Here is a 22,874-nt window from a genome sequence, read left to right as displayed (position 1 = left end):
TGCCTGACCTCTCTTCTTTCGTGTTGGGTTGCCGTCCCATCGGATTACGATAGTGCATCTGTGTTTGCGAACACGGTCGAGTCTCTGCAATATTTTCTGCGTAGATGGCTTCGTTGAGAATGAACTAGATCGTCAAGTTTATGTCAATATGAATCCAAAAACAAAAACAAACAGCAAACAGACCAAGCGTCCCTTACTTGCTCCTCTCACCGCGTGATCACATTTCTATTTGTTTTTTTTTTTATCTATAACGGCGGTTGCAATATGTGGTTGAAGTAACAGTGACATGCGACAAGAGATGTAATTTTTTACGAAAAGAAAATGAGCTAAAAGCTTTTATTGTTTTAAAAATAAAACCAAAGGCTTTTATAAAAAGTCCCGAGAGGCAGTCCTCACATATTTGTAAATATAATTTATTACTTAGTGTTTATCACCACAATAGAATATAGCGTTACGAGTTTTAATCAAAGAAATGTAAAGATTAGAGGACATTTTGTGATTTATTAATTTATGTTTCTGATCCTCTTAACCATTGAAAATACCGTAACAGCCTGTGCATATCTCACTGCTGGGCTAAAGGCCTCTTCTACCTTTTTGAGGAGAAGGTTTGGAGCTTATTCCACCACGCTGCTCCAATGCGGTTTAGTGGAATACACATGTGTATATGTGGCAGAATTTCAGTGAAATTAGACACATGCAGGTTTCCTCACGATGTTTTCCTTCAACGTAAAGAATTATAATCACAAATTAAACACATGAAAATTCAGTGGTGCTTGCCCGGGTTTGAACCCACGATCATCGGTTAAGATTCACGCGTCCTTACCACTGGGCCACCTCGGCTTACCCTGGGGGTTCTGTACAACCTCGGTAAGTCGTAAATTCGTGTAAAAACGTAGATACGACATGAGATGAATTCGACTTTGATCAAACCCTTAAAAAATATAATGAACTAATACATACAATATTTTATTTTTACTTTAAACTGGATTTACCCACCAAGAGACAAATAAAAGATTAGCAATTTTGCTTTTATAGTTAAGTTTTCTGAATGTAAATTCACCTTATTGTTTAAGCTAAAGATATAATTGTAGAATATAGTTATTATCGTATTAATATTCTGTATTGCGCTACCAACCTTGAGAACTAAGATGTTATATTCCTTATATCTGTAATTGCTTTGGCTCACTCACCGTTCAAACCGCAACACAGCTATAAAAGTGTTGCTGTTTGTCGGTACAACATGTGATGAGTGTGTTGCGCTGTACCTACCCAGACGGGCTTGGACAAACACAATAAAATGTATGTGTATAAATTAATGTACCACCCACCTTGATCTCAATTTTCAAATGTCCTAACGCAAAGGCTGTTTGATATAAATCGCTAGTAAGCTTTTTACTAAAGTAAATAGTAACGGAGACAAATAAAATACAGCCGTAAACCTTTTAAACACCTTTATTTTAATTAAATGTAGGAATTATTTAAACATGAAATACTGCAAGGTATATTTAAAAAACCAAATCGTCCCGTTTAATGAAACTCGCTACAGTTGTACTTGTTTGATTTCTATTTAATTTGACTAGTAATATCCAAAAAAATAACATTAAATATCGCTTCTATTCTTATTTAAAATTCTAGAGAGACTAACATTTTGATGTGCCTATCACATAACATAAATTAGGGGTAATAGTTAAAAAATACAATATTTCTTACAAAATAATCATAGATCAATAAAAAGAATCAAAGCATTATTTCTCTATGCTCTTTGACCTTTTTGCTATCTCTGCTTCCTATTATGTTCGGTGTCCATTTCCGATACTTGCCTCTTTTGAAAAAAACGCAAGGTCATTATAACAGTACCTAAACCAAGAGCCAATGCGATAACAGCTAATATTACGGCAGGCGTTGAAATATTGTTTTCACGAGATTCATCAAAGAAATCAGCCATCAGCGCTACTGGTCTCAGTATTTTTACCACTGGTTCACATCCCGATTCTCTAACATATTTAGCCCAAGTTCTATTAGCATATGTCAATTCTCTTGGCTTTACAAAAGGTCTTCTTCCCGGTACAGTCTTATTAGTTATAAGAGTCATATTCCTGAGTTGTGCTTCGTTGTAGTGACAGTATAAATACTTCTTTTTCTTGTTGCCTTTAACAACGATATCCTTTTCAGCGCTCTTTGCTCCTATGAGAACATCTAAATCACCCTTTATCATATTTGCCCAATCCCACATTTCAGCAATCTTACAATCACAAACGAATGGGTTACCGATTAGGTTTATTGAGTGAAGTTTAGGATTGTTTACAAATAATTGCGGATCAATAGTTGTCAATTTATTATTGCTCAAATTAATTTTTTCCAAATGTTTTAGTGTCTCCAAAAACGATAAGCTTTCATCCTCTGCCTTTATTTGATTTCTGGCTAAATTAAGTTCAGTTATATTCTCAGTATTCTTAAAAGCGTCTGGGTTTAGAGATGTGATATTGCAGTTGCTTAAATCTAAAACAGTGACTTGTGACAGCTGTTTCGGGAATAAAGGCCCGGAGGTTGGTATAACTAGTGGATTACCACCAAGCTTTATTTCTCTTAAATCAGTATAAGTTAAGTTTTTGAAGAAAGCATTTGCATTTATAGGGCGCTTCAAGCCGCAAAATTCTAATTCTAAAGTTGTTAACTGTGTCAAATTCCCAAAAAGGCCGGCTTCTAAGGATAGGAGGTCATTACCAGAGAGCACTAATTTCTTTAATGACGTCATATGTGCAAATGTTTCTGGTCCTATATACGATAAATTACTATAGCCCATATTAAGGTATTCAATTTTTTCTAATGGAGCCAACAGTCTTGTAAATACATTCACAAGAGGATTATGAGATATATCTAGTTCGAGAAGATTTTCAAAAACATTAAAATTATCTGGTAAATTGCTTAGGCCACAGTTACTTAAGAAAAGTTTTTCCAGTTTCGGTAAAGGTGCTAAAGCTTCTTGTAAATCTGGTGCAAAAAGAGGATTTCCAGATAAGTAAAGACTTTTCATTCTAGTAGCATTGGCAAATGCATCGCCTGAAATTGGTCCTTTGATTTTACAGTTTGATAAATCTAATTGTTCTAAATGATTAACGCTATTGCCCAATGTCACTGCGACATCTAAGTCTCGCAATTTATTCTCAGCTAAAATAAGTGTAACGAGATTAGTACAGTTCGAGAATGTGTCTTCAGAAAGGAAAGTTAGACCAGATTTTCTCAAATTAAGGTATTCAAGTCTCGTTAATGTGCCTAACACTTCCGGCCAGTTAATATTTGATAGGTCGTTTCCAGCTATCTCTAAATTTTTCAAGTTGATCAAGGACGAGAAAAGATTTTCAGAAATTGTGTTCAGCATACAGTTATTTATCTTTAATGTTTCAAGACTGGTTAAAACGTTGAACACATCACCTTCCAATGATCTAAGAGGATTATTAGAGAGGTCGAGTGTGGTCAGCGATGTGATGTTGTCAAAAAATTGGGAATTTATAATCGATAAGTTGCAATTACTTATATCTAAATATTGGAGTGTGCCGGACATAAGGAATGGTCCTTCAATCGTATTCAATGGATTGTCTTGAAGTTCCACGTTGAGTAGTCCATGTGAATCCCTGCAAACAATATTAAAAAATCGATACAATATCATCCACAAGATGCTGTACTCTCGATGTCCTTCACGTGGACCTTGATCAAGGAGTTAATTACGTTATTTGCGAACTGTTCACATTCCCTGTTAAATTATATTCCTTTAACGAAAAGTATCTCATAATACCTAAGCATTATTTTTGTCAATGTACAATGAAAAATGATATAAATAACGTATACTTCAGTAAAGCGCACTTAGTGGACAGCAAACAATATTTTGAAAGCTTTGATATTGATCTTTGTACCAAACATAATGAATAATTTTCTAAAAAAGCAAAGTTTAGTTTAAACGTAGATACCATATAATTTGTCATGAGGATATGTGTACCTACTGTGACATTTTTTGACACTGGATAGAAAGTATTCTCTGTATATTATACATTGACAAATATTAACATTAATATAAATGTGCTTTACTGTGTTTTAGTTCTAAATCTTACATTATTAACTAAGATTATACACTTGGTAAAGTGAATCTAAATGGGCAATAAGACAACCAACAACATCAGGCAACTTTGAGACAGCAAGATACTACAATATCAATAAAATTATTATCATATTTAAGATTTTAATATTGCCGTAATAGAGATCTATAATTTCCTTGTTGCAGATATGAAGTAATAAACATAGTTTTGTATCAACAATGTTGTTTATGTACCTATGTATTACGTGTGCAGGAGCAATTTGACTGCGCATAATCCAAGGAGTAATTGAATTTGCATTCTTTACCGGACTATTATCTAATATTGGCGTTTACAAGCCGCAATTGTCGCTTCTTGTCGGCGTAACAAGTTCAAAGCAATTTATTCAATTTCGTCGTCATTGTGAGAACCGTCAGAGTTAAATGCTAATAAAGCTTCGTGAGAAAACAAATTTGCAAACAATGTAACAAAAATATGATCACAAGAAAAATTCGAATTTGATCCGTTAGGCAATTAGCGTATTCAATTCTGGTAAAAGCTTAATAATAATGAAATAGCCAGGCAATAGATATCATAAAAGTATTTAAAGCTCCCAAGTTTTTTATAGCAAGCAATCGTATTATGAGAGTCGCTCGAAAACTGATGCGGGAATAGCACTTCTTAAATATGTGTACGACGCACAAAATACTTTAGTGTTCAGAAAGCACAACAAATTATGACGATGTTAAAAGTTTAAATGAAATTAATATTATAGATATGTATAATAAAAGATTTTTTGTGAATATATAAATTAACAGTAAATAAAACTTACAGGAATGCCTCGGGATCCACATCGCTGATATTGTTTCCAGATAGATCAATATCTATCAAATACTCGAGCCCTTTGAATGCCTCTCTATCGACCCTCGTCAGTCTATTGTTTGCTATTTGTAACCTTCTCATCTTTATGTCGCTTGGAAAACGCTGGAGGCTGGTAATATTGTTACCGTTTAGGTCTAAGATGTATACGCTCAAACTGAGCTCATCGTATGGAATATGAGTTAAGTTGCTCTCGGAGCAGTCTGTAACCCAATTGATCCTAAAGTAGTGGCAATCACATTCGTCAGGGCATTCCAGCTCGAAGCTGTCACCGTTAAATCCATGTGTGAATGGTAAGGCTAATAGGCAGAACAGGTAAGCCGTCATTCGCGCCATTTTCAATGATGTCTCGTGATTTCAATTTACCGTCGCGCCCATATTAGTAGAACCTGAAAAAGAAAAAATATATATTCATGATTGCAACTAAAACTTTTTTTTAATTAGATTTACGTTGCAATCAAACCAATAAATAACAACAAAAAATAAAATTGTTGGATATTTAGAATATTTTAATGAAGATTAAGCATTATTTATTGCTATTTGAAAGAAGAAGACATAAAGCATTGTGCAACTATAAAACTGATATATTTAGTATTTCAATAGTTTAATTTGTGAAATATTGTTGAGTTACATGATTATGTCTAAGTCATTAATTCTCAATTGTAAACAATATCACAGTAGTGCGCTGATCTGAAAAGTACGGACTATATACTATTGGATGATGGTTACAGTCTCTCAAAACGTACATAATATGTGCACTCGTTACGAGCAAACATTCTTGCAAATACTCTGATCACGTTACTGTTTTCTTTATAACGTACTAGTTTCTGCCCGTAGCTTTGACCGCGGCTTAGGAGGGCTAGGAGTTACTAGGCCGCTTTCTGTAGCCCTAATAACTCACTTTCAAATTAAAAATATTAGTTAGGATTAATATGTTATAGAAACGATAAAAGTACACCTAGACGGCAGTTGTATCATTATACTATAAATAGTTTGTATTAACGTACAGGTTTATTTGCAAGAAAAATCAATTTTAACGCTCCATACTTTAACTTAAAATCATTCTCTCATCAACTCGTACCATTTTCAAATAAAATAAGTGTTATTTTTTTGTATAATAAAAAAATACTTGACGTTAAAGATAAAATATTAAGATATACTTAAATCCATTTCTCTCTCATCTCTACTGAGCTTAAATGTTGAGCAAAACTATATGAGCATTTTTCCATATCTCTACACAATATAGTCGCTCTCACTTCGATAAATTTATAATCATCAAAGTGTGAGAGACTAAGAACGAGGGTCATTCTAGAATAGAAAGTTATGGTAGAGTCGATTTTATATATAACTTATATTCTTCTAAAATGCAAAGCGGCTGCGGGACACGCCTCGCCTCGCCTTGTGATATAGCACAATACAAATTACTGGTACAAAGATGTAGAATAAAAACGACTACAATAACATTAAGCGTAATCCGACAGAATGGCGGGACAATCGCAGTAATGGTCGTCATCCTGCTGACCGGCACGGACCGTTTCCCGCCAGAATTTTCCAGAAGCGCCATTTACTGTGATTAGGTCACGCATTCATTATAACGCTCTCGCTAACGTTGTAATCTAAAATCTTTAGGATGAATAATAATGGATTTATTATTTTCGATATATATTGTTTGTGAAAGCTATTGAATTAATGCATCATTTAGATTACAGCATTGTAAGTGTCCTATTAAAAACGATTTGGAGCTTATTCCACTACGGTGCGTTGGTGGATATACGTGTCAGTTTTTTTGTCTTACACATGCAGGCTTCCCCATAGAGATTTATTTCATCATAGCGTACTTCAAAAGCACGTGAAAACTGCCTTATATATAAATGTCGATTAGCAACTCTTTTAGTTAAACATTAATTTCTCTCTTTCCGTCATTATTGATTTAAAATTCGAAAGAAGAACACAGATTTTTTTTTACTAATCGGCCGCTTAACATTATTTATAATGCCGTAAGCGTTTAATGATCTAAATGTGCCCACAACGCTATGCCGTTAGATTTTTAAAAAAGTAGAGTTTACGACACTATTCATAATTACAATAAAAAAAACATAAACTGCGTATGTGGAAATTACTTCTGTTTACACAACCCACTTCGTAGTTTGTACATTATGATGTTTATTTCACTCTAAATAATTGGATACCGCACCCTTTTTTTTATTCAATAAATTGATTACGACCTTGCCTGTAACATGCTTTTGCGTATACATTTATATGTATAAAATGTTAAATAAGGAAAGACATTGTTTTCTTTATTATGTGCAATTATTTCTAGAGCATGGGTACCCATTATACCACATATGGTACGAAGTCCAGGCAAGCTGATTGGTACTACTGCTCATGTCCTCATAGCCGAAATGAGTCATGACTCATTTCGGCTACGGTGGTCAATCTCAAGAAAAAACTGCTAACTGCGCAGGACAAATTATAGCGCACCGGTGTGTGTGTAAACATAAGATACAATATTCCCTAACTTTCATAATCCGGTGGGACGGCAGTCCGATATGACCGTAAAGAGTTCAGGCGTAGGATCAACGGCTTTAAGTGCTTTCCGAGGCACCACAATGTACGCACTTCAAATTTCTAGACCCCGAACTGACCCGACTACTGAAAATCTTCGATAGAAAAAATTAAATAGCTTTTTATTAGCCCGACCTGGGGTTTGACTCCAGGACCTCGGGATCTGTGGATCTAGTCACTACACCGTCAAGGCTGTCAAAGTGGGTATTACTAAGTAATATGTACATAACTTTGACATTAGTAAGTAACAGCCTGTAAATGCACCACTGCTGGGCTAAGGCTTCCTCTCCCTTTTTGAGGAGAAGGTTTGGAGCTTATTCCAGCACGCTGCTCCAATGCGGGTTGGTGGAATACACATGTGGCAGAATTTCGATGAAATTAGACACATGCAGGGTTCCTCACGATGTTTTCCTTCACCGAAAAGCACGAGATGAATATAATCAGAAATTAAGCACATGAAAATTCAGAGGTGCCTGCCGGGTTTGAACCTACGTTCATCGGTTAAGATTCACGCGTTCTTACCACTGGGCCATCTCGACTTTGACATTGATTACAAGTAAATATACATACAATTTTCAAATATCATTAGGTATTAGAAAAGAGTTTTCGCTCGCGTCTTCGTCCGCGTGTTAGGAGGGAGATTTTAGGTGTATCATGTCTGTTTTTGTACCCTTGACAACGTCTATGCAAATTTTCATGATAATCGGTAGAGTTGTTAAGACGTGAAAGCGAGAGAAACAAACTCACTCTCTCATTTATATTATTAGCAAGATTGAAATGGTGAAAATAGATTCATTTAATGTATACGAAAATTACTTTATATTCAGTTTGATAATAAAACGTTGTACGTAGTTTTATAAAAACCCCGTGAGGCAGCACTTGTTTATTTGTAAACATATAATTAATCTCGGCATTTTTAAAAAAAAGGTCGAGGAGGCCTTTAGCCCAGCAGTGGGACATTCACAGGCTGGTACGGATACGGATATTATTTATTATCCAATGTTTCTCCATATAGTCTTAGTTTGTCTATATGTCATTACGAGTACCTATAAATCATAGAAATATAAAAATTAGTGGACATTTCGTAATTTTATTCTATATTATATGTTTATGATCTAACCCAACCTTTGAAAATATAATGTAGTTATACATACAATATTTTTTTAAATTTAAACTGGATTTTCTTATGTAAAGTCCAATAAAAATATTAGCAATTTTGCTCTGTACCTTCCCTTAAAAAAAACATCCGCTAAGCAACGCTTATAAATAAGACCGATAATCTATAAAAAGCTGACAAAGAGAATATTTCACAAGCAGACGATTTACACATCGAGGTTTGTCAATTTATTTCACAAAGAACTCGTGACCTTCAAATATATTAATTGTAAAATGTAACAAAAACGTTGAGTAGACTATAATTTTTATATAAACAAAAAATAATGTATTTTTCGTAAGGTGGTAATTTGTTATAATGAAAGAATTTATTTAAGATCACTTCGTGTAGCTGAAGAGTTTGTTTGTTGAACTTGCTGATCTCAAGATCTGCAAGTCCAATTAGTCAGGATAAATATTTTAAAGCATAAGATAACACCCATTAACCTTTTTCAAGTTAAAGATATCATAACATAGAGAAGAGCAACTGTTATATTAGAATTTTTTAATAAATTGTTGTTCTCGAATTGTTTTTCTTTTTAATTTATAATTAGCGGGGAGGCAGATAGGCACATAGTACTAGGTATTAATCATCGTCCAAAGACGTTAGTAATGTGAGAATGTTCTATCATAGTCAATTTGTCGGTAATTATGAGATCTAAGTAATTTCAATTGTAATTAAACTGGCTTGCTCACCCTTTAAAGCGGATCTCACCAATACAAATTACATACACAAGATATGTTTTCGGCAATGTGTTAAGTACCCACATGGGGTACTTCTTTTCGGTACACCAGACAACGTATGCAAAATTTCATGATGATCAGTTTAGTAGTTCAGACGTGAAAGCGAAACAAACAAACAGACTCTCTTTCTCATTTATAATATTAGCAAGATTAAAATTTGTGAAAATAGATTCATGTAATGTATACGAAAATTACTTTATATACAGTTTGGTAGTTTTAAGATAAGCGTCGAAAATATATTCCGTTTCAGTTAGACGATACAGCTAGTGAGGTTCCGTAGCTATTTACATACAGAAATGACCTTATGATAAACAAAAGAGGAAGGAAAACAATGATCGTTATGATTAACTACATGACTCAATCGCTGTGAATCATAATAAAAATTATATTGCTGCTACGTCACGTGAAGCGTTTCAGAAAATTGTTGTTAGTTTGCTACGATATGTGAGAGTACTTCTGAATTTATAACATTATTTATTCAACATCTTTGACGAGCCGGTTGGCGTGGTTGGTGGATGCTTGCCTTTCACGCCGAAGGTTGTGGGTTCGATTACCATCCAGGACAGATATTTGTGTGCATGAACGTGTCTGTTTGTCCTGAGTCGGGGTGTAATTATCTATATAAGTATGTATTTACAAAAGAAAAATAGTATATGTAGTATATCAGTTGTCTGGTTTCCATAGTACAAGCTAAGTACAAGCTTAATTTGGGATCAGATGGCCGTGTGTGAAAAATGTCCCCAGGATATTATTATTATATTATTATTATCTTTGATTATTGAAGTAAGATTAAAGACAGGTAAGTTTAAGAGTAATATTGGGCGACATGGCTCAGTGGAGACAGATGGAAGATAATTGGTTTAAATCGGGACAGATTACTGAATTATATTGTGCCTTTTTGTTTATAATTACACTAGCTACCCATCCCGACTTCACATGGGTATAATTAGGGCCCATATAGAACGTTTATATCATAATACTATATGTATCATAATACTCTATTGGATTCTGCGGCGCACACCAGTAAAGCTCTCAGTCGGCATGATTATACACAAACAGCTTACAACACTGGAAGGTTTAGTTTCCTCATAAATCACTCCGTTCAATGGTGAAAACCGTATGAAAATCCGTTCCGTAGTATTTCAGATTATCGCGTTCAGACAGAAACATCACGTATGTTTTTGGGCGTTTGTTTTATATTATGTATTCGTTTATTCACATAACATTCTGGACGCGAGGATAAATAGAAAAAAATGAATTAATAGGGATTAATGTTACATTTTCCTGTAACTATTCCCTATAATGATTAATGTGATTCTTGGTGGTAGGGCTTTGTGCAAGCCTGTCTGGGTAGGTACTACCCACTGCTGAGTGAGTGAGTTTATAATAGAATAAAGTGATGGTTGAGCATTGGCGATGTACGGAATTGCCTTACATATATAGCTTATCTATAACAATAGAAACAAAACCGGAATACGAATGATGTAGGCCCGTCTTTGTTTATGTATGTACCTTCACTCATGGCGATTGGTTGAACACTTGAACCGTGAACTGTATATAGCCTTTTTTTTAACGCTTGAAAAACGTGTTACGCGTTTCCCCCACGGAAACAGTGGGGGGGGGGGGTATGTGAGGCTCGACGGTGTCCAAGGCGCCGAGTGCGCCCCGAACATCGGAATACCCACTAAAAACCAGCGGTACCCTTTCCGTCTTAACGAGGAGCGCCACGGGATCGATTGCATGCTACCGTGAAACTGTATATAGCCTATTCCAACCACAAGACGAGTAACCACAAATAAACAACTTTGACATTGAATTGACGTGATATCATTGGTCGAGATCTTGAATAATCTATTTATTTATTTAGGACAACAGTAGATACATTAGACAGACAGTCAAACGGAGGTTGAAAAGTTATTCGATAAATGTTCTAATAATTATAGATTATCAAATCATAAAAATAATCACATTATAAATACTCAGTAAATAAAGTTAATCATATTAAAAGTCCATAAATATTCAAATACATTATCATCATTAAAATTATTGCGAAATCATTATTAAATTTACAATTGAACAATTAAATAAACTTACATTTGAGGAGCCGGTTGGCGTGGTTGGTAGATATTTGCCTTTCACGCCGAAGGTTGTGGGTTCGATTCCCACCCAGAACAGACATTTGTGTGCATGAACATGTCTGTTTGTCCTGAGTCTGGGTGTAATCATCTATATAAGTATGTATTTATAAAAGAAAAGTAGTATATGTAGTATATCAGTAGTCTGGTTTCCAAAGTACAGTACCTCTGCTTAACGTGGGATCAGATGGCCGTGTGTGAATAATGTCCCAGGATATTATATATCATTTTAGAGAAAAAGAGAAACGATAAATCTAAGATATTCACTATGAATTCGTCGAAAAATGACGTCTTAAATGACGGCAAAGTTATTGTCGGAGATTCGGAAATAACACTAGAGTCGACATAAGTAGTTATGTGGACGTGTGTAAGTATTGTGTTGTAAATAGAGATTATTAATCAAAAACTAACGTACAATAAAATAACATACTAGAGTTATTAGCAAATCGCATGGAATATGTGAATCTATTTTTACTGGTGGTAGGGCTTTGCGCAAGCTCGTCTGGGTAGGTACCACCCACTCATCAGATATTCTACCGCAAAACAGCAGTACTTGGTATTGTTGTGTTCCGGTTTGAAGGGTGAGTGAGCCAGTGTAATTACAGGCACAAGAGACATAACATCTTAGTTCCAAGGTTGGTGGCGCATTGGTGACACTTACCATCAGGTGGCCCATTTGGCTCGTTCGCCTTCCTATTCTATAAAAAAATATATAAACCTTCGACAATTATAATAGACTATAAAAATGGATTTACCTACTGAAGCACCATTAAGAAATCCAACAAAGTGGATAGTATAAAAACCTTCACTATAAAAAAATACATATAGAATGCGTCAACTTTCATGGTCCTTAGCCGAACAATGTAGAATTTGTTAAGCCTACATTCATTTTAAATATAAAGATTAGAATTAAAGATAACCAATAAACTAAATATTTTGTTAATAAGCGAATAAAAAATATATCTTTCGACTTGGTAATGAAAACTATTGTTAAACAACAAAACAGCGATACGATTGAATTATCCGAGCTTGGTGTATATTATTATATTATAGGTATTATGAATTACCTAAGGTACTGGGGGTCAAACAAATGATCACTGTATTGCGATCGAATCGCAACGTGATCGTTGCCGTTTATCCGTTTTCCTATTCTTTAATTTAATTATCGACTATTGGCATAAAAGCTAACAATTAACTTTGGGTTTTGAATAGTCAAAACTGGATTGGAATTGAATCGGGAACGTATCGTAATCGCTATATATTAGTAGAATTGGTCTCCTGGTTCAAACGAGTACCTATTTATGGTGATAACTGACAAGCCGCTTTACACGTACCATTCACCTTGTTCATGTCACATGTTTTAATCTTAGTAGAGGTCAAAAGATTAATAATTAATATCTTTAAGTCCACGCATCGCACTTAAGGTATCGCAGATAAAATATTTTAGTGTAAATGGTATGTATTATTTAATTTTAATTTATTATGAAGAAATTAAAAAAAATTCTCTATAAAGTCGAACATATCTTTCGTAATGTATTAGTACCAATAAGCTGTCGTAAAGGCAAAACGTTGATAATTGAAAATTTACTTTACTTAATTTTCAACTAAATGCATAAAAACATTAAATATATATTAAGATTTTACTTCAATATTTCACTTGTTACGCCATAAAAGGTAATTTAACAAAAATAAAATAAAAAAACTAAATCGTGCCCCTTCCATAATTATTTATATAAATAAAACTGCATGCGTACTTACATACGTTATAAATTTACCATAGGCTACGTCTATACTAAATGCATTCGATCGAATATGTTTGAGTCACTTTACATAATGTCGAGATGTGAGTATATGAACTGAAAAACAGATCAGTAAGCACTTGTCACAACACTCAAAACGTTTATTGTTAAAAGATAGGTGTTAATATTTTAATCCTGCGCAGTTAGAAACATAATTAATACAATTAAGGTTGACTTGTTAATTCAATTGAAATGTTTACTTCGTCGCTTCTAGGTTGCAATCGTGTATTTGCTGTTGTTGCGTTGCATTCGTATATCGTTCATACAAAATTTTACAATTAATAAAACGAATGAAAGAACGAGTAGAGAAGAATAAATCAAAATGAATACACAAGTTCCTGTATTTTTTAGTAAAAAAGGAATGAATTATTCACCTACCTATATGATGTTTGCGCAGTGACGTGTATTCCACTTGCTCGACGAATCTGGACTGAAGTAATGTTTTGATGCTTTAGTGATGTAACATTTGTTTATTATCGATAAAAGATTTAGGTATTAAATTATATGCTATGTTTACATAACGGGAACGATGAATTAAGATTAAAAATTATAGTCTACTTAAAAATACTAATTTAGAAAAAATGCACAAGTTCAATTAGTTTCGACCTCTCTTTAAATATGAAATACTTACAGACTAGGACAATCTATTTACGCTCAAAGTCTTTTTTAAATGTAAAATTGAGAACATTATTGTGTGTATGTCCATTTCATTTTGCCCTTAAAAATTTCTTATATATGCAAATAAGACAAAACAATGTTTTAGTTGAAATTTATCAGAACTTTAGAAATTGAACGCCTTAAAAAAAAGTATTATACGGCTAACAAAAAATAATGTATATAATTGAGTCAGGCGCTATTTATTTTTTTACTTAAATGATATGTACCATTTAAGAAAAAAAACAAGTTAACAATATAAAGATACATAATTGTTATGTGTTAGTATTAAGATATAACAACTAAGAAGGAAAAAGGCTGGCTAATTATTATAACGGTATACTTTATTATACTGGCATATGTTATAATCTCGTCGCAACTATTCTCCGTCTCTTTGGAGTAGTTTCAAAAATGGACCACAAGATAGAAAATTCCTTTGGGTTGAAAGTTCGCATTGAAGTTAACACAAAATAAAATATACGACTTGTGCATGATTGTACTTAAAATTCGGTTTGACCATGAAATTCGGTAAGGATTCATTGAACTTGATTAACGAAACTGATCTGATTAAAACTTGATGCTGAGGCCAAAAGTAGTGCTGTAGTGGTATATCAGTATATCAGTAAGCTTACACCTTGGACACCAGCATTATTATTATTATTATTTATGAAAATCTTTAATTATTATTCACACTACATATCGATATACTCAATACCGTTAATTTTAACTGATTATTACTCCTTTTGTTGTGTAAAAGTATGAAATACTAACTTTAAGCTGCAATAGTATAAAATATTATACAATTTTAGATAAAGATATTTTCCTATATTTTACTTTTGTATATTAGTCAAGGAATTTTGTAACTGTCCTTTTAATATACAAATTGTAACATATAGGTACTGTATAAATGATTTAATCGAGGTACCTATTAATCTACTTATATAAATTTTGTGCTTCACAGAGTAATATTTTAGTAAATGTTGCCATTTGCTAAAATGTTTAAATGTTTAAAATAAATAAGTCAAAATCATAGAGAAGTATAACTGTAGGGTCAAAGTAGTACCTACCTACTACTACTACCTTAGTAAATTCACAAATGAACGATGTCAGTTATTTGTCAGTGTCAACTTGGTAAAATAATATTAGTTATTTTCAATAGTACTTCGCAATACATTTGAAAAACGATTATTTCTTAACGATGTCTCAAAATGAGGCTCATTCGTCTACAGACGAAGAATCATTAAAAGAAATTTTCGACCAAGCCATGAAGTTATTTGATAAAATAGAAAATGGTAACGAAGCTACGAACAGCGACTCTGTGCAAGTAAGTAGCTTATTTTTCGTATCACATAAAATTGGCTTTGATACAAACTTTTATTATTATCCCATAAATGTTCTATGAAATGTAAATATAGCTGTTTAAATAATTGTGCTAATAAACCTTCTCCTCAAAAGGGAGAGGAGGCCTTAGCCCAGCAGTGGGACATTAACAGGCTGTTACTGTGAAATAATTGTGCAAATTGTATTGAACCAGAATGTTCAGAAGTGTGAATTTGCTACAAAATCTTTATCTAGACCTTTATCTAGCTTGAAAAAATAATTTTGTTAAGTGTTATATACTAATGAAGTTAATTTAAAAGAATACAAGCAATAACAATCACTATATTCAGTTATTTATATTATGAACCATCAGTATTATTTATCGGTGGAAGGGCTTTGTGCAGGTTGTGGTTCACACAACCTGCTCACCTACAACTATTATATAGCAAAACAATTACATTTTGAATTGTGCCAGTTCAAAGGATGAAAACAACAGTGTAATAGGCATACAGGATATCTTGTCTCTAGACAAAAGTGTCCTCTTATTATCTGATGAATCATTCATTCATCATCCTCCCCAAAAACAAATTGAGTTTTATAAATATTTTAACATTAAGAATCCTTTTCAATATTAATAAAAACAAGTACTACTCTATAACATTTTTTGCTAATGTTAATTGATTTTAAAAGTTGCTGGATTTTTTAAATGAAATAAAATAATATTTTAAAAGATTAAATTAATTCATGAAATTATCAGTACATTACTCACTTATTCATAATTTATTTCAGATGAGTATTAAATCAGCAATCAAAAAGTTTGAAAAAGCAACAAACTTAGTCTCCATATCAGGGATGTTCAGTAAAAATGAAAGTCTAGAGGAGTTGCCCACGGAGACTTTGCAGTATCTCCTTTTACCAGCTTTACTCGGCACCCTCAGCTTAAAGTTATGCAGTCAGTCTCGGAAAGATGTTATTAATATTGCAGATATATATTTTAGGTATGTAATTGAATATTAACGTAGAAAAGTATTTTGGATTTTATAATATTTATTAAATGAGAATAGATATTTAGAACTTTATGAAAATAATGCCAATAGAAAATACAAAATGAGAGAATAAAATAATGAATTCCAATAAATATATTTACAGAGATTTTCTACAAAGGTGCAAAGATTATGGTGTAACAGATATTGAAGTGCCACAGTCTATAAACAATGAAATTTCAAATAGATCTCAGACTGAACAAGCTAAGATTGCGAGCATGGTAACTATCTTTTTTTTCTGCTTTATCATTCTTGTAGTTTTTTTTTCATTACATTATTATTTTATTATATACATATACATACATACATACAATAGAAAAAAAAAATACTTCTTTTAAAAATATCTTATCAATTTGTCCCCCCATTTTTCTTTTACAATTTCAATGATCAATTTCAAATAATTTGATTATTCTCCTTTTCTTTTTGGTTGTAAATTTAAGAATGTTCTAATATTAACGCACCTGTTATAGATAATAATCTCTGGTGATTATTTTATTATGGATTTTTCTTCACTGTAATTAAATAATGAACATACAGTTATACATTTGAAGGTTATGACAAGAGAATCAAAAATAAAAAGGTACAAAGAGGTAAAGGAATTAAAAGAGAAACTAGTGACATTATCCAAAGCCATGTCTTCACCCAATGCGGATGATGACACAAAGAGGCAGTACTTCACTACATTACTATTGAATTATATCAACCAGGCCCTTGATGAAATAAGTAGTATTGAACAAGAGAGACCCATCTTAGAATACATGGCAAAACATGCTGGAGGTAAATTTTTTTTATTAGAATATGTGCGGATAAGCTTATAGGCCACCTGTTGGTAAGTGGTCACCAATGCCCATTGACATTGGCAATGCGCCACCAACCTTGGGAACTTTAGCTGTTATGTCCCTTGTGCCTGTAATTACAGTGGCTCACTCACCCTTCAAACAGGAACACAACAATACCAGGCACTGCTGTTTTGCGGTAGAATATCTGATGAGTGAGTGGTACCTACCCAGACGAGCTTGCACAAAGCCCTACCACCAGTCAATTGTGTTATGCTAGCTAGTCCATGATATTTGTTGTAATGCTATTTTAAAGTATTTTAGAAATAAGAAGGCAGAGCTAATAGGGAATCGCATGTTATCTAAGGTTTGTTTTTCTACTGCTGCGATTGGAACATGCTATAAGCAACATTTAAAGTAAACCTTCAACTAAACCTTTGGGGTAACTTAGTAATAGCAGGTGTTTTATTGAAACATTTTTTCTGATAAATTCTAGAAGCGAAACCATCACATCGAGAACGGGCGCCTCCCTTGAAGCCGGTGATCATAACTCGCGACGCGGTTCAGAAGGCGGTTTTCGGTGCTGGCTACCCTTCCTTACCCACTTTGACCATTGAAGAGTTCTATGATAAGAGAGTACGGGATGGAGTGTGAGTATACATATTGTATCATCTGAAAGTGTATAAGAAACTATTTAATTATTATAAACTACTTATACAAAATATTCCAATAATCCGTAATCCGTAATCCGTAACAGCCTGTGAATGTCCCACTGCTGGGCTAAAGGCCTCCTCTCCTCTTTTTGAGGAGAAGGTTTGGAGCTTATTCCACCACGCTGCTCCAATGCGGGTTGGTAGAATTCACATGTGGCAGAATTTCAGTGAAATTAGACACATGCATGTTTCCTCACGATGTTTTCCTTCACCGTAAAGCACGAGATGAATTATAATCACGTAGTATTCCAATAACGTAGCATCTAATTTAAATAGTTGTACATTAGGTGAGGTAAACACAACACATACATACATATAGTAAAATGTATACCAAAAATAAAAAAGGATCTCCGAATACTATCTCGTTTATAACAGTACAGTAACAGCCTGTGTATGTCCCACTGCTGGGCTAAGGCCTCCTCTCCTGTTTTAAGGAGCTTATTTCACCACGCTGCTCTAATACGATTTGGTGGAATACACATGTGGCAGAATTTCAGTGAAATTAGACATATGCAGGTTTCCTCACAAAGTTTTTCCCTTCACCGTCATGCACGAGATAAATTATAAAAATAAATTAAGCACATGAAAATTCAGCGATGCTTGCCCAGTTTTGAACCCGCGATCGTCGGTTAAGATTTACGAGTTCTAACCACTAGGCCATCTCGTCTTTCTTTTTCCAATAATAAAGATAAATTTTTGTTACTGTTTCTATCAACAATTTGGCGATATTTTGTTCAAATACGAGACGTAAAGAACAAGATCCAACTTCAACCAACAATAGTGCTTGTAAGAGCCAACTTGATTAAAGAATATTGTAAAGTTTTGATTTTAAAAAGTTTGAAGTAATCATTGAAAAAAAAAAACTGATTAATACAGTTTTAATTCCATAGCTAAAGGCTATTCGTCCACAGCCATCACGTCTTATGATAAATTAGTTTCCCTAATGAGTATGCTGACATATGATGTATGAACTAATAACGCCATGAGTTAAATGACATATCTATTCTATAAAAGGTTTCCAAGTTCCGGTACCAACATACCGCACGCAACTATCCAGACTGCTGACGCCAATGCTGACGACGCGGAAGAGATAAAAAAAGTAATTATAATGTCTCGATAATTATTTGCTTTCATTTATTTATGATATATTGCACTAAAATAATATTTGGACTTAACGGCATTCTCTATCAGCGCACCACAAAACGTATCCGAGTTGTTAGTAGGTGTGCAGTTACCCTTGAACCTTTACAATTGCGTCGTGAGATAGCAGCACTGAGCGCTTTCTATCGACTGTATCACGGCGAGTGCTCTGAGGAATTTCTTCTTAAGTCCACGCGAGCTGGTTCTCGATGTCACCGCCTAACTGTGACATCAATTCCATCGCGAACAAAGAAATTTGGCAACTCCTTTCTTTGTCGCACTTCCAAAAAATGGAATTCCTTACCAGCTCACGTGTTCCCCTCCTCTTACAACCCGGGTTCCTTCAAACGAGGCGTGAAGAGGCATCTTGCGGGCCGGCAAGGCGAAGGCGGCTAGTGCAGAACGTTTTTCCCGTCTGTACTGGCCGTCGTCGCGTTTGGACTCTACTACCACTTACCATCAGGTGGAGTAGTCATTTGCCCTCCCGGCGAATATAAAAAAAAAAAATCTAATGTAATATATTTGACCACAGGAAAATTTGGTTGACGACGATGACGAAGACGAATTGGAGAGGAAACGTGCCATGGATGAATATAAAGACGACCACCGCAGGGGATGGGGTAACAGATACAACAGGAGTTAAAGCAAGTTATTACAGACTATAAATTAGTACAACAGAGTATGACGAGTCTCAGATTTGACCATTTATAATCTATGTCATAAAAAGCTGAATTCTAATAAAATGTTGTTGTTCTTTCCGTGTTTTATTGAAACGTCAAATATATTCCATACAATTTTTTATTATTATTTTATGAATGAGCCATACTCACCGTCTACTGTATATACTTATAGTTTTTAATGCAAAACATTTGAATGCACAGCTACAACTTGGTTCTACGACAAAGGATCCCGTCTAGACTGGATTGTATTAAATGACATTCATTACATATATGTTTCAGCTTTATAAACTAAATGAGTAGTACAGTTATTCTATATTGGTACAACACCAAAAAGTATTTCCTTCATTTCTCTTTTCGAAATGATACTTTCGAATAGGTTTATATTTTGTTATGGAAAGATTTCGATTTTTAACCTTATTTAGGTTAAAAGTCGAAAAGGTTAACCTTATTACAATCTCTAGTATATAACTATCGGGATATCGGTTGTAAGATCCTGGGTTGTATTATCAAATTGATATAAAAATGAATGCAGAAACCAGCACCTGTTGATATAACTCGATGCCAATTTATACCGACTCCACCTAATTGTTTCAACGGACAGACGTTTTTTTGTAGTTTGATTCTTGAAAAGGGTTAAAGTAAAGATAACGTGGATTACGAAGAAACATAAGAAACGCAGTTATTCTATTCCTTTTGATAAAAATATTGAAGTAACGTTTTAAACATTTAATTATCACCTAAAAATGTCTTATCATTCGTTATATAAAAAAACTCTTAAGAATGAAGCATTAATAAATGAAATGATGTCTAAAATTATATACACTAGGCTAAAGAACACTGTTATGTTGTAATATTCGTACTTGACGAGCTTTCTCCCCCGCGGCAGTAATCGAAAGTGCTATCGATAGGACGTGTCATTACGGGTTTACGTCAAGTTCTACGTTAAAAAATGTTTCGTAAAGAAATGATTATATAATTAGAAAGAGTTTCAAAAAGCATCCAAGATCAACATGATATAAAAGGTAAAACTTACATATTTTGTTCATTTAAATATTATTTGGAGAAACTTAGTAAGTTAACTGTATTCACCAATAAGTTTCCAAAGGTTAATTAAGGTAGGTAACATTAATTAAATATAATTAATGTTTATATATTATGCATGAAAATCAACAAATACTATATGCTAGCCCCACGATAGATTTTTCTAATTTTAAAAGTAACAAAGTATCGTCAGCAAACAATACAATATTACATAATATGTCATATTACCTTATATATATATATATATAGGCCCCTGCATCATTGACAGATGATTTAAGCGGCATCGCGAAGGCACTTGCGTTCATGACTGACAGGTGAGCGAAGTGCCCTCTCCGTGGATGCTGCTACGCCTGGGCCAGGCGACTTTATGGCAACACGGGCTTGCCCAGTACCCATGCCACCCTCTCCTCCTCCCCAGCAGGATCCGCAGGAATGACGAGTCAATACGTGTGGTGCTGGTTTGGCCGCAGGTGACTGGTTTACGCCTAAACGGAGGCACCGCTCCGGGTTTAATATTAGTTTTCCTTCTTCTTTGGCGTGACGCTGGGATAATTTTGGGAAACAACGTATCAAGGAGAGGGGTGAGGATACTGTGATCACGGAAGATACAGGAATGTGACACTAGTAGCTAAAGCGGTCCGGGGTCGCGTACCCGTAGTGATTCCAACCAGCTATCGGACAGATAACTGGTAGATCCACCCTCTGGACAACCTATATACATATATACTAAAATAGAAATCCTAAATATATCCTTGTAGTAATCACATATTATTATAAATCCATGTGACCTTATTCCATTAATAAAAAACTTGTTAAAGTATTTACATCGTAATATTTTAGCGTATCCGTAAAAGAAAAACAATGTGCGCCTTTATGACGTTAAATTTTTTAACTGTCTTAGGCCTACATGACTGTGAAAACATTAGAGCAGCGTTGTGGAATAATCTCTAAGCCTTCTCCTCAAGAAAAGAGAATTCCTTAACCCAGGTCCTTCTGTTAATTTATGTGAGTGAATTCCGTAGGCATATGCATTATATACTTACACGTGGACTTGTTCCACTCCAGCTGGGATTGGGAACTGTAACAATAGACTAATAAACTATAATAGAATAAATATTTAAAATAAAACAACTCACGCATACCAAAATACTATTAATAGTGCTTCATTTCTGGGTTTTGATTTAATTGGATTAGTTAAAGATTAAAATACACACACAGAGATAATTGTACGAAATTTTATTCAAAGCCTCATTGCTGGTAATATTATTAGTAAAATCGCCTTACAGTTGTTTACTCTTTACACCTTGGAAAACTGAAAGGAACTCCATAGGATTTATATTCTCCGCCAATTCTTATAAACAATTACATTATATATGTATTCGTTTATATTCGAAGCTTAACTAAATGTTTAAGTAATCTTGTATGATAAACCTGTAAAGGTGTCGAGCCTGTTTGCGACAACGTGCTCAGGCACATGTAGGGCAAAGAGAGCTCGTAGCTATCGATCAGTAAAGTTTCCTCGTCTCTTTATGGGAAGTGCGACGCGGAAATAACAAGACACGCCTTTTCCGTTCATATGGGTAACGTTTTTTGGATGCGGCTTAAATTGTATGTATTATACCATGTCCTATCATTAAAGTAATATTGATATTCGTTAGTAATTTTAAAATACATTGACGACATTATCTTTTTTTAACTTTTAAATGTAAAAAAATAGCGATTGTTCTTTGCTGAAATATTTTTTTAATTTCCAAATATATTGAATCGTGATGTTCGTCTTATTTTTATAATATTTACAAAGTTTTTTTATTAAATCGAGTATTAATAATTGACTGTACATTAATAATTACTGATTTCTCTATAACTTTTCTTTATGGGATTATTGATTTAACAACGCCGTGTCTTCCTTCGAATGCCAAATCAATAATGACAGAAAGATAAAAATCTAAACATTTATAAAGAAGGCGTATTCTTAAACTTAGTTTTCTTTTAATAAGAATATTTAAAACCTAATACTACATAAGTAAACAGAAGCTCTGTCATTTACCGCATCCATGGTTTTAACATATCTATGCCCTTCTATAACCAAGGCTACGAACAGTTAACTTGATAATTTCATTTACATTTCGACAGTTAATGTGGTTGATTTGTCGAGTGCAGATTTAC

The 22,874-nt window shown here is 33.8% G+C and overlaps 2 protein-coding genes across 4 annotated transcripts; one reads left to right on the top strand and one right to left on the bottom strand.

Annotated features, from left to right (window-relative positions):
- Positions 1 to 1,436: 1,436 nt before the first annotated feature.
- LOC126771131 (toll-like receptor 6) lies at positions 1,437 to 13,882 on the bottom strand. Of its 3 annotated transcripts, none has more exons than XM_050490877.1 (3): positions 13,720 to 13,882; positions 4,900 to 5,335; positions 1,437 to 3,632 (listed from the first exon to the last, which is right to left on the bottom strand). In XM_050490877.1, the coding sequence occupies exons 2-3, from the start codon at positions 5,280 to 5,282 to the stop codon at positions 1,775 to 1,777; spliced, it is 2,241 nt and encodes a 746-aa protein (XP_050346834.1). In that variant the 5' UTR covers positions 5,283 to 5,335; positions 13,720 to 13,882; the 3' UTR covers positions 1,437 to 1,774. The 3 variants fall into 3 exon arrangements, with proteins under 3 accessions (XP_050346834.1, XP_050346851.1, XP_050346842.1); XM_050490894.1 differs by lacking the exon at positions 13,720 to 13,882 and adding an exon at positions 13,542 to 13,560; XM_050490885.1 differs by lacking the exon at positions 13,720 to 13,882 and adding an exon at positions 13,301 to 13,321.
- Positions 13,883 to 15,061: 1,179 nt separating this feature from the next.
- Positions 15,062 to 19,742, top strand: LOC126771338 (immunoglobulin-binding protein 1). The gene is made up of 7 exons (XM_050491192.1): positions 15,062 to 15,319; positions 16,105 to 16,313; positions 16,465 to 16,579; positions 16,910 to 17,135; positions 17,631 to 17,784; positions 18,862 to 18,946; positions 19,520 to 19,742. The coding sequence occupies exons 1-7, from the start codon at positions 15,194 to 15,196 to the stop codon at positions 19,628 to 19,630; spliced, it is 1,026 nt and encodes a 341-aa protein (XP_050347149.1). The 5' UTR covers positions 15,062 to 15,193; the 3' UTR covers positions 19,631 to 19,742.
- The last annotated feature ends 3,132 nt before the right edge of the window (positions 19,743 to 22,874 follow it).

This window comes from Nymphalis io, chromosome 1 (genome assembly GCF_905147045.1).
Source record: "Nymphalis io chromosome 1, ilAglIoxx1.1, whole genome shotgun sequence".
In the NCBI taxonomy this organism is placed as follows: domain Eukaryota; kingdom Metazoa; phylum Arthropoda; class Insecta; order Lepidoptera; family Nymphalidae; genus Nymphalis; species Nymphalis io.
The sequence above is the reverse complement of the archived record's forward strand: the minus strand, read 5'-3'. Positions and strand labels throughout refer to the sequence as shown.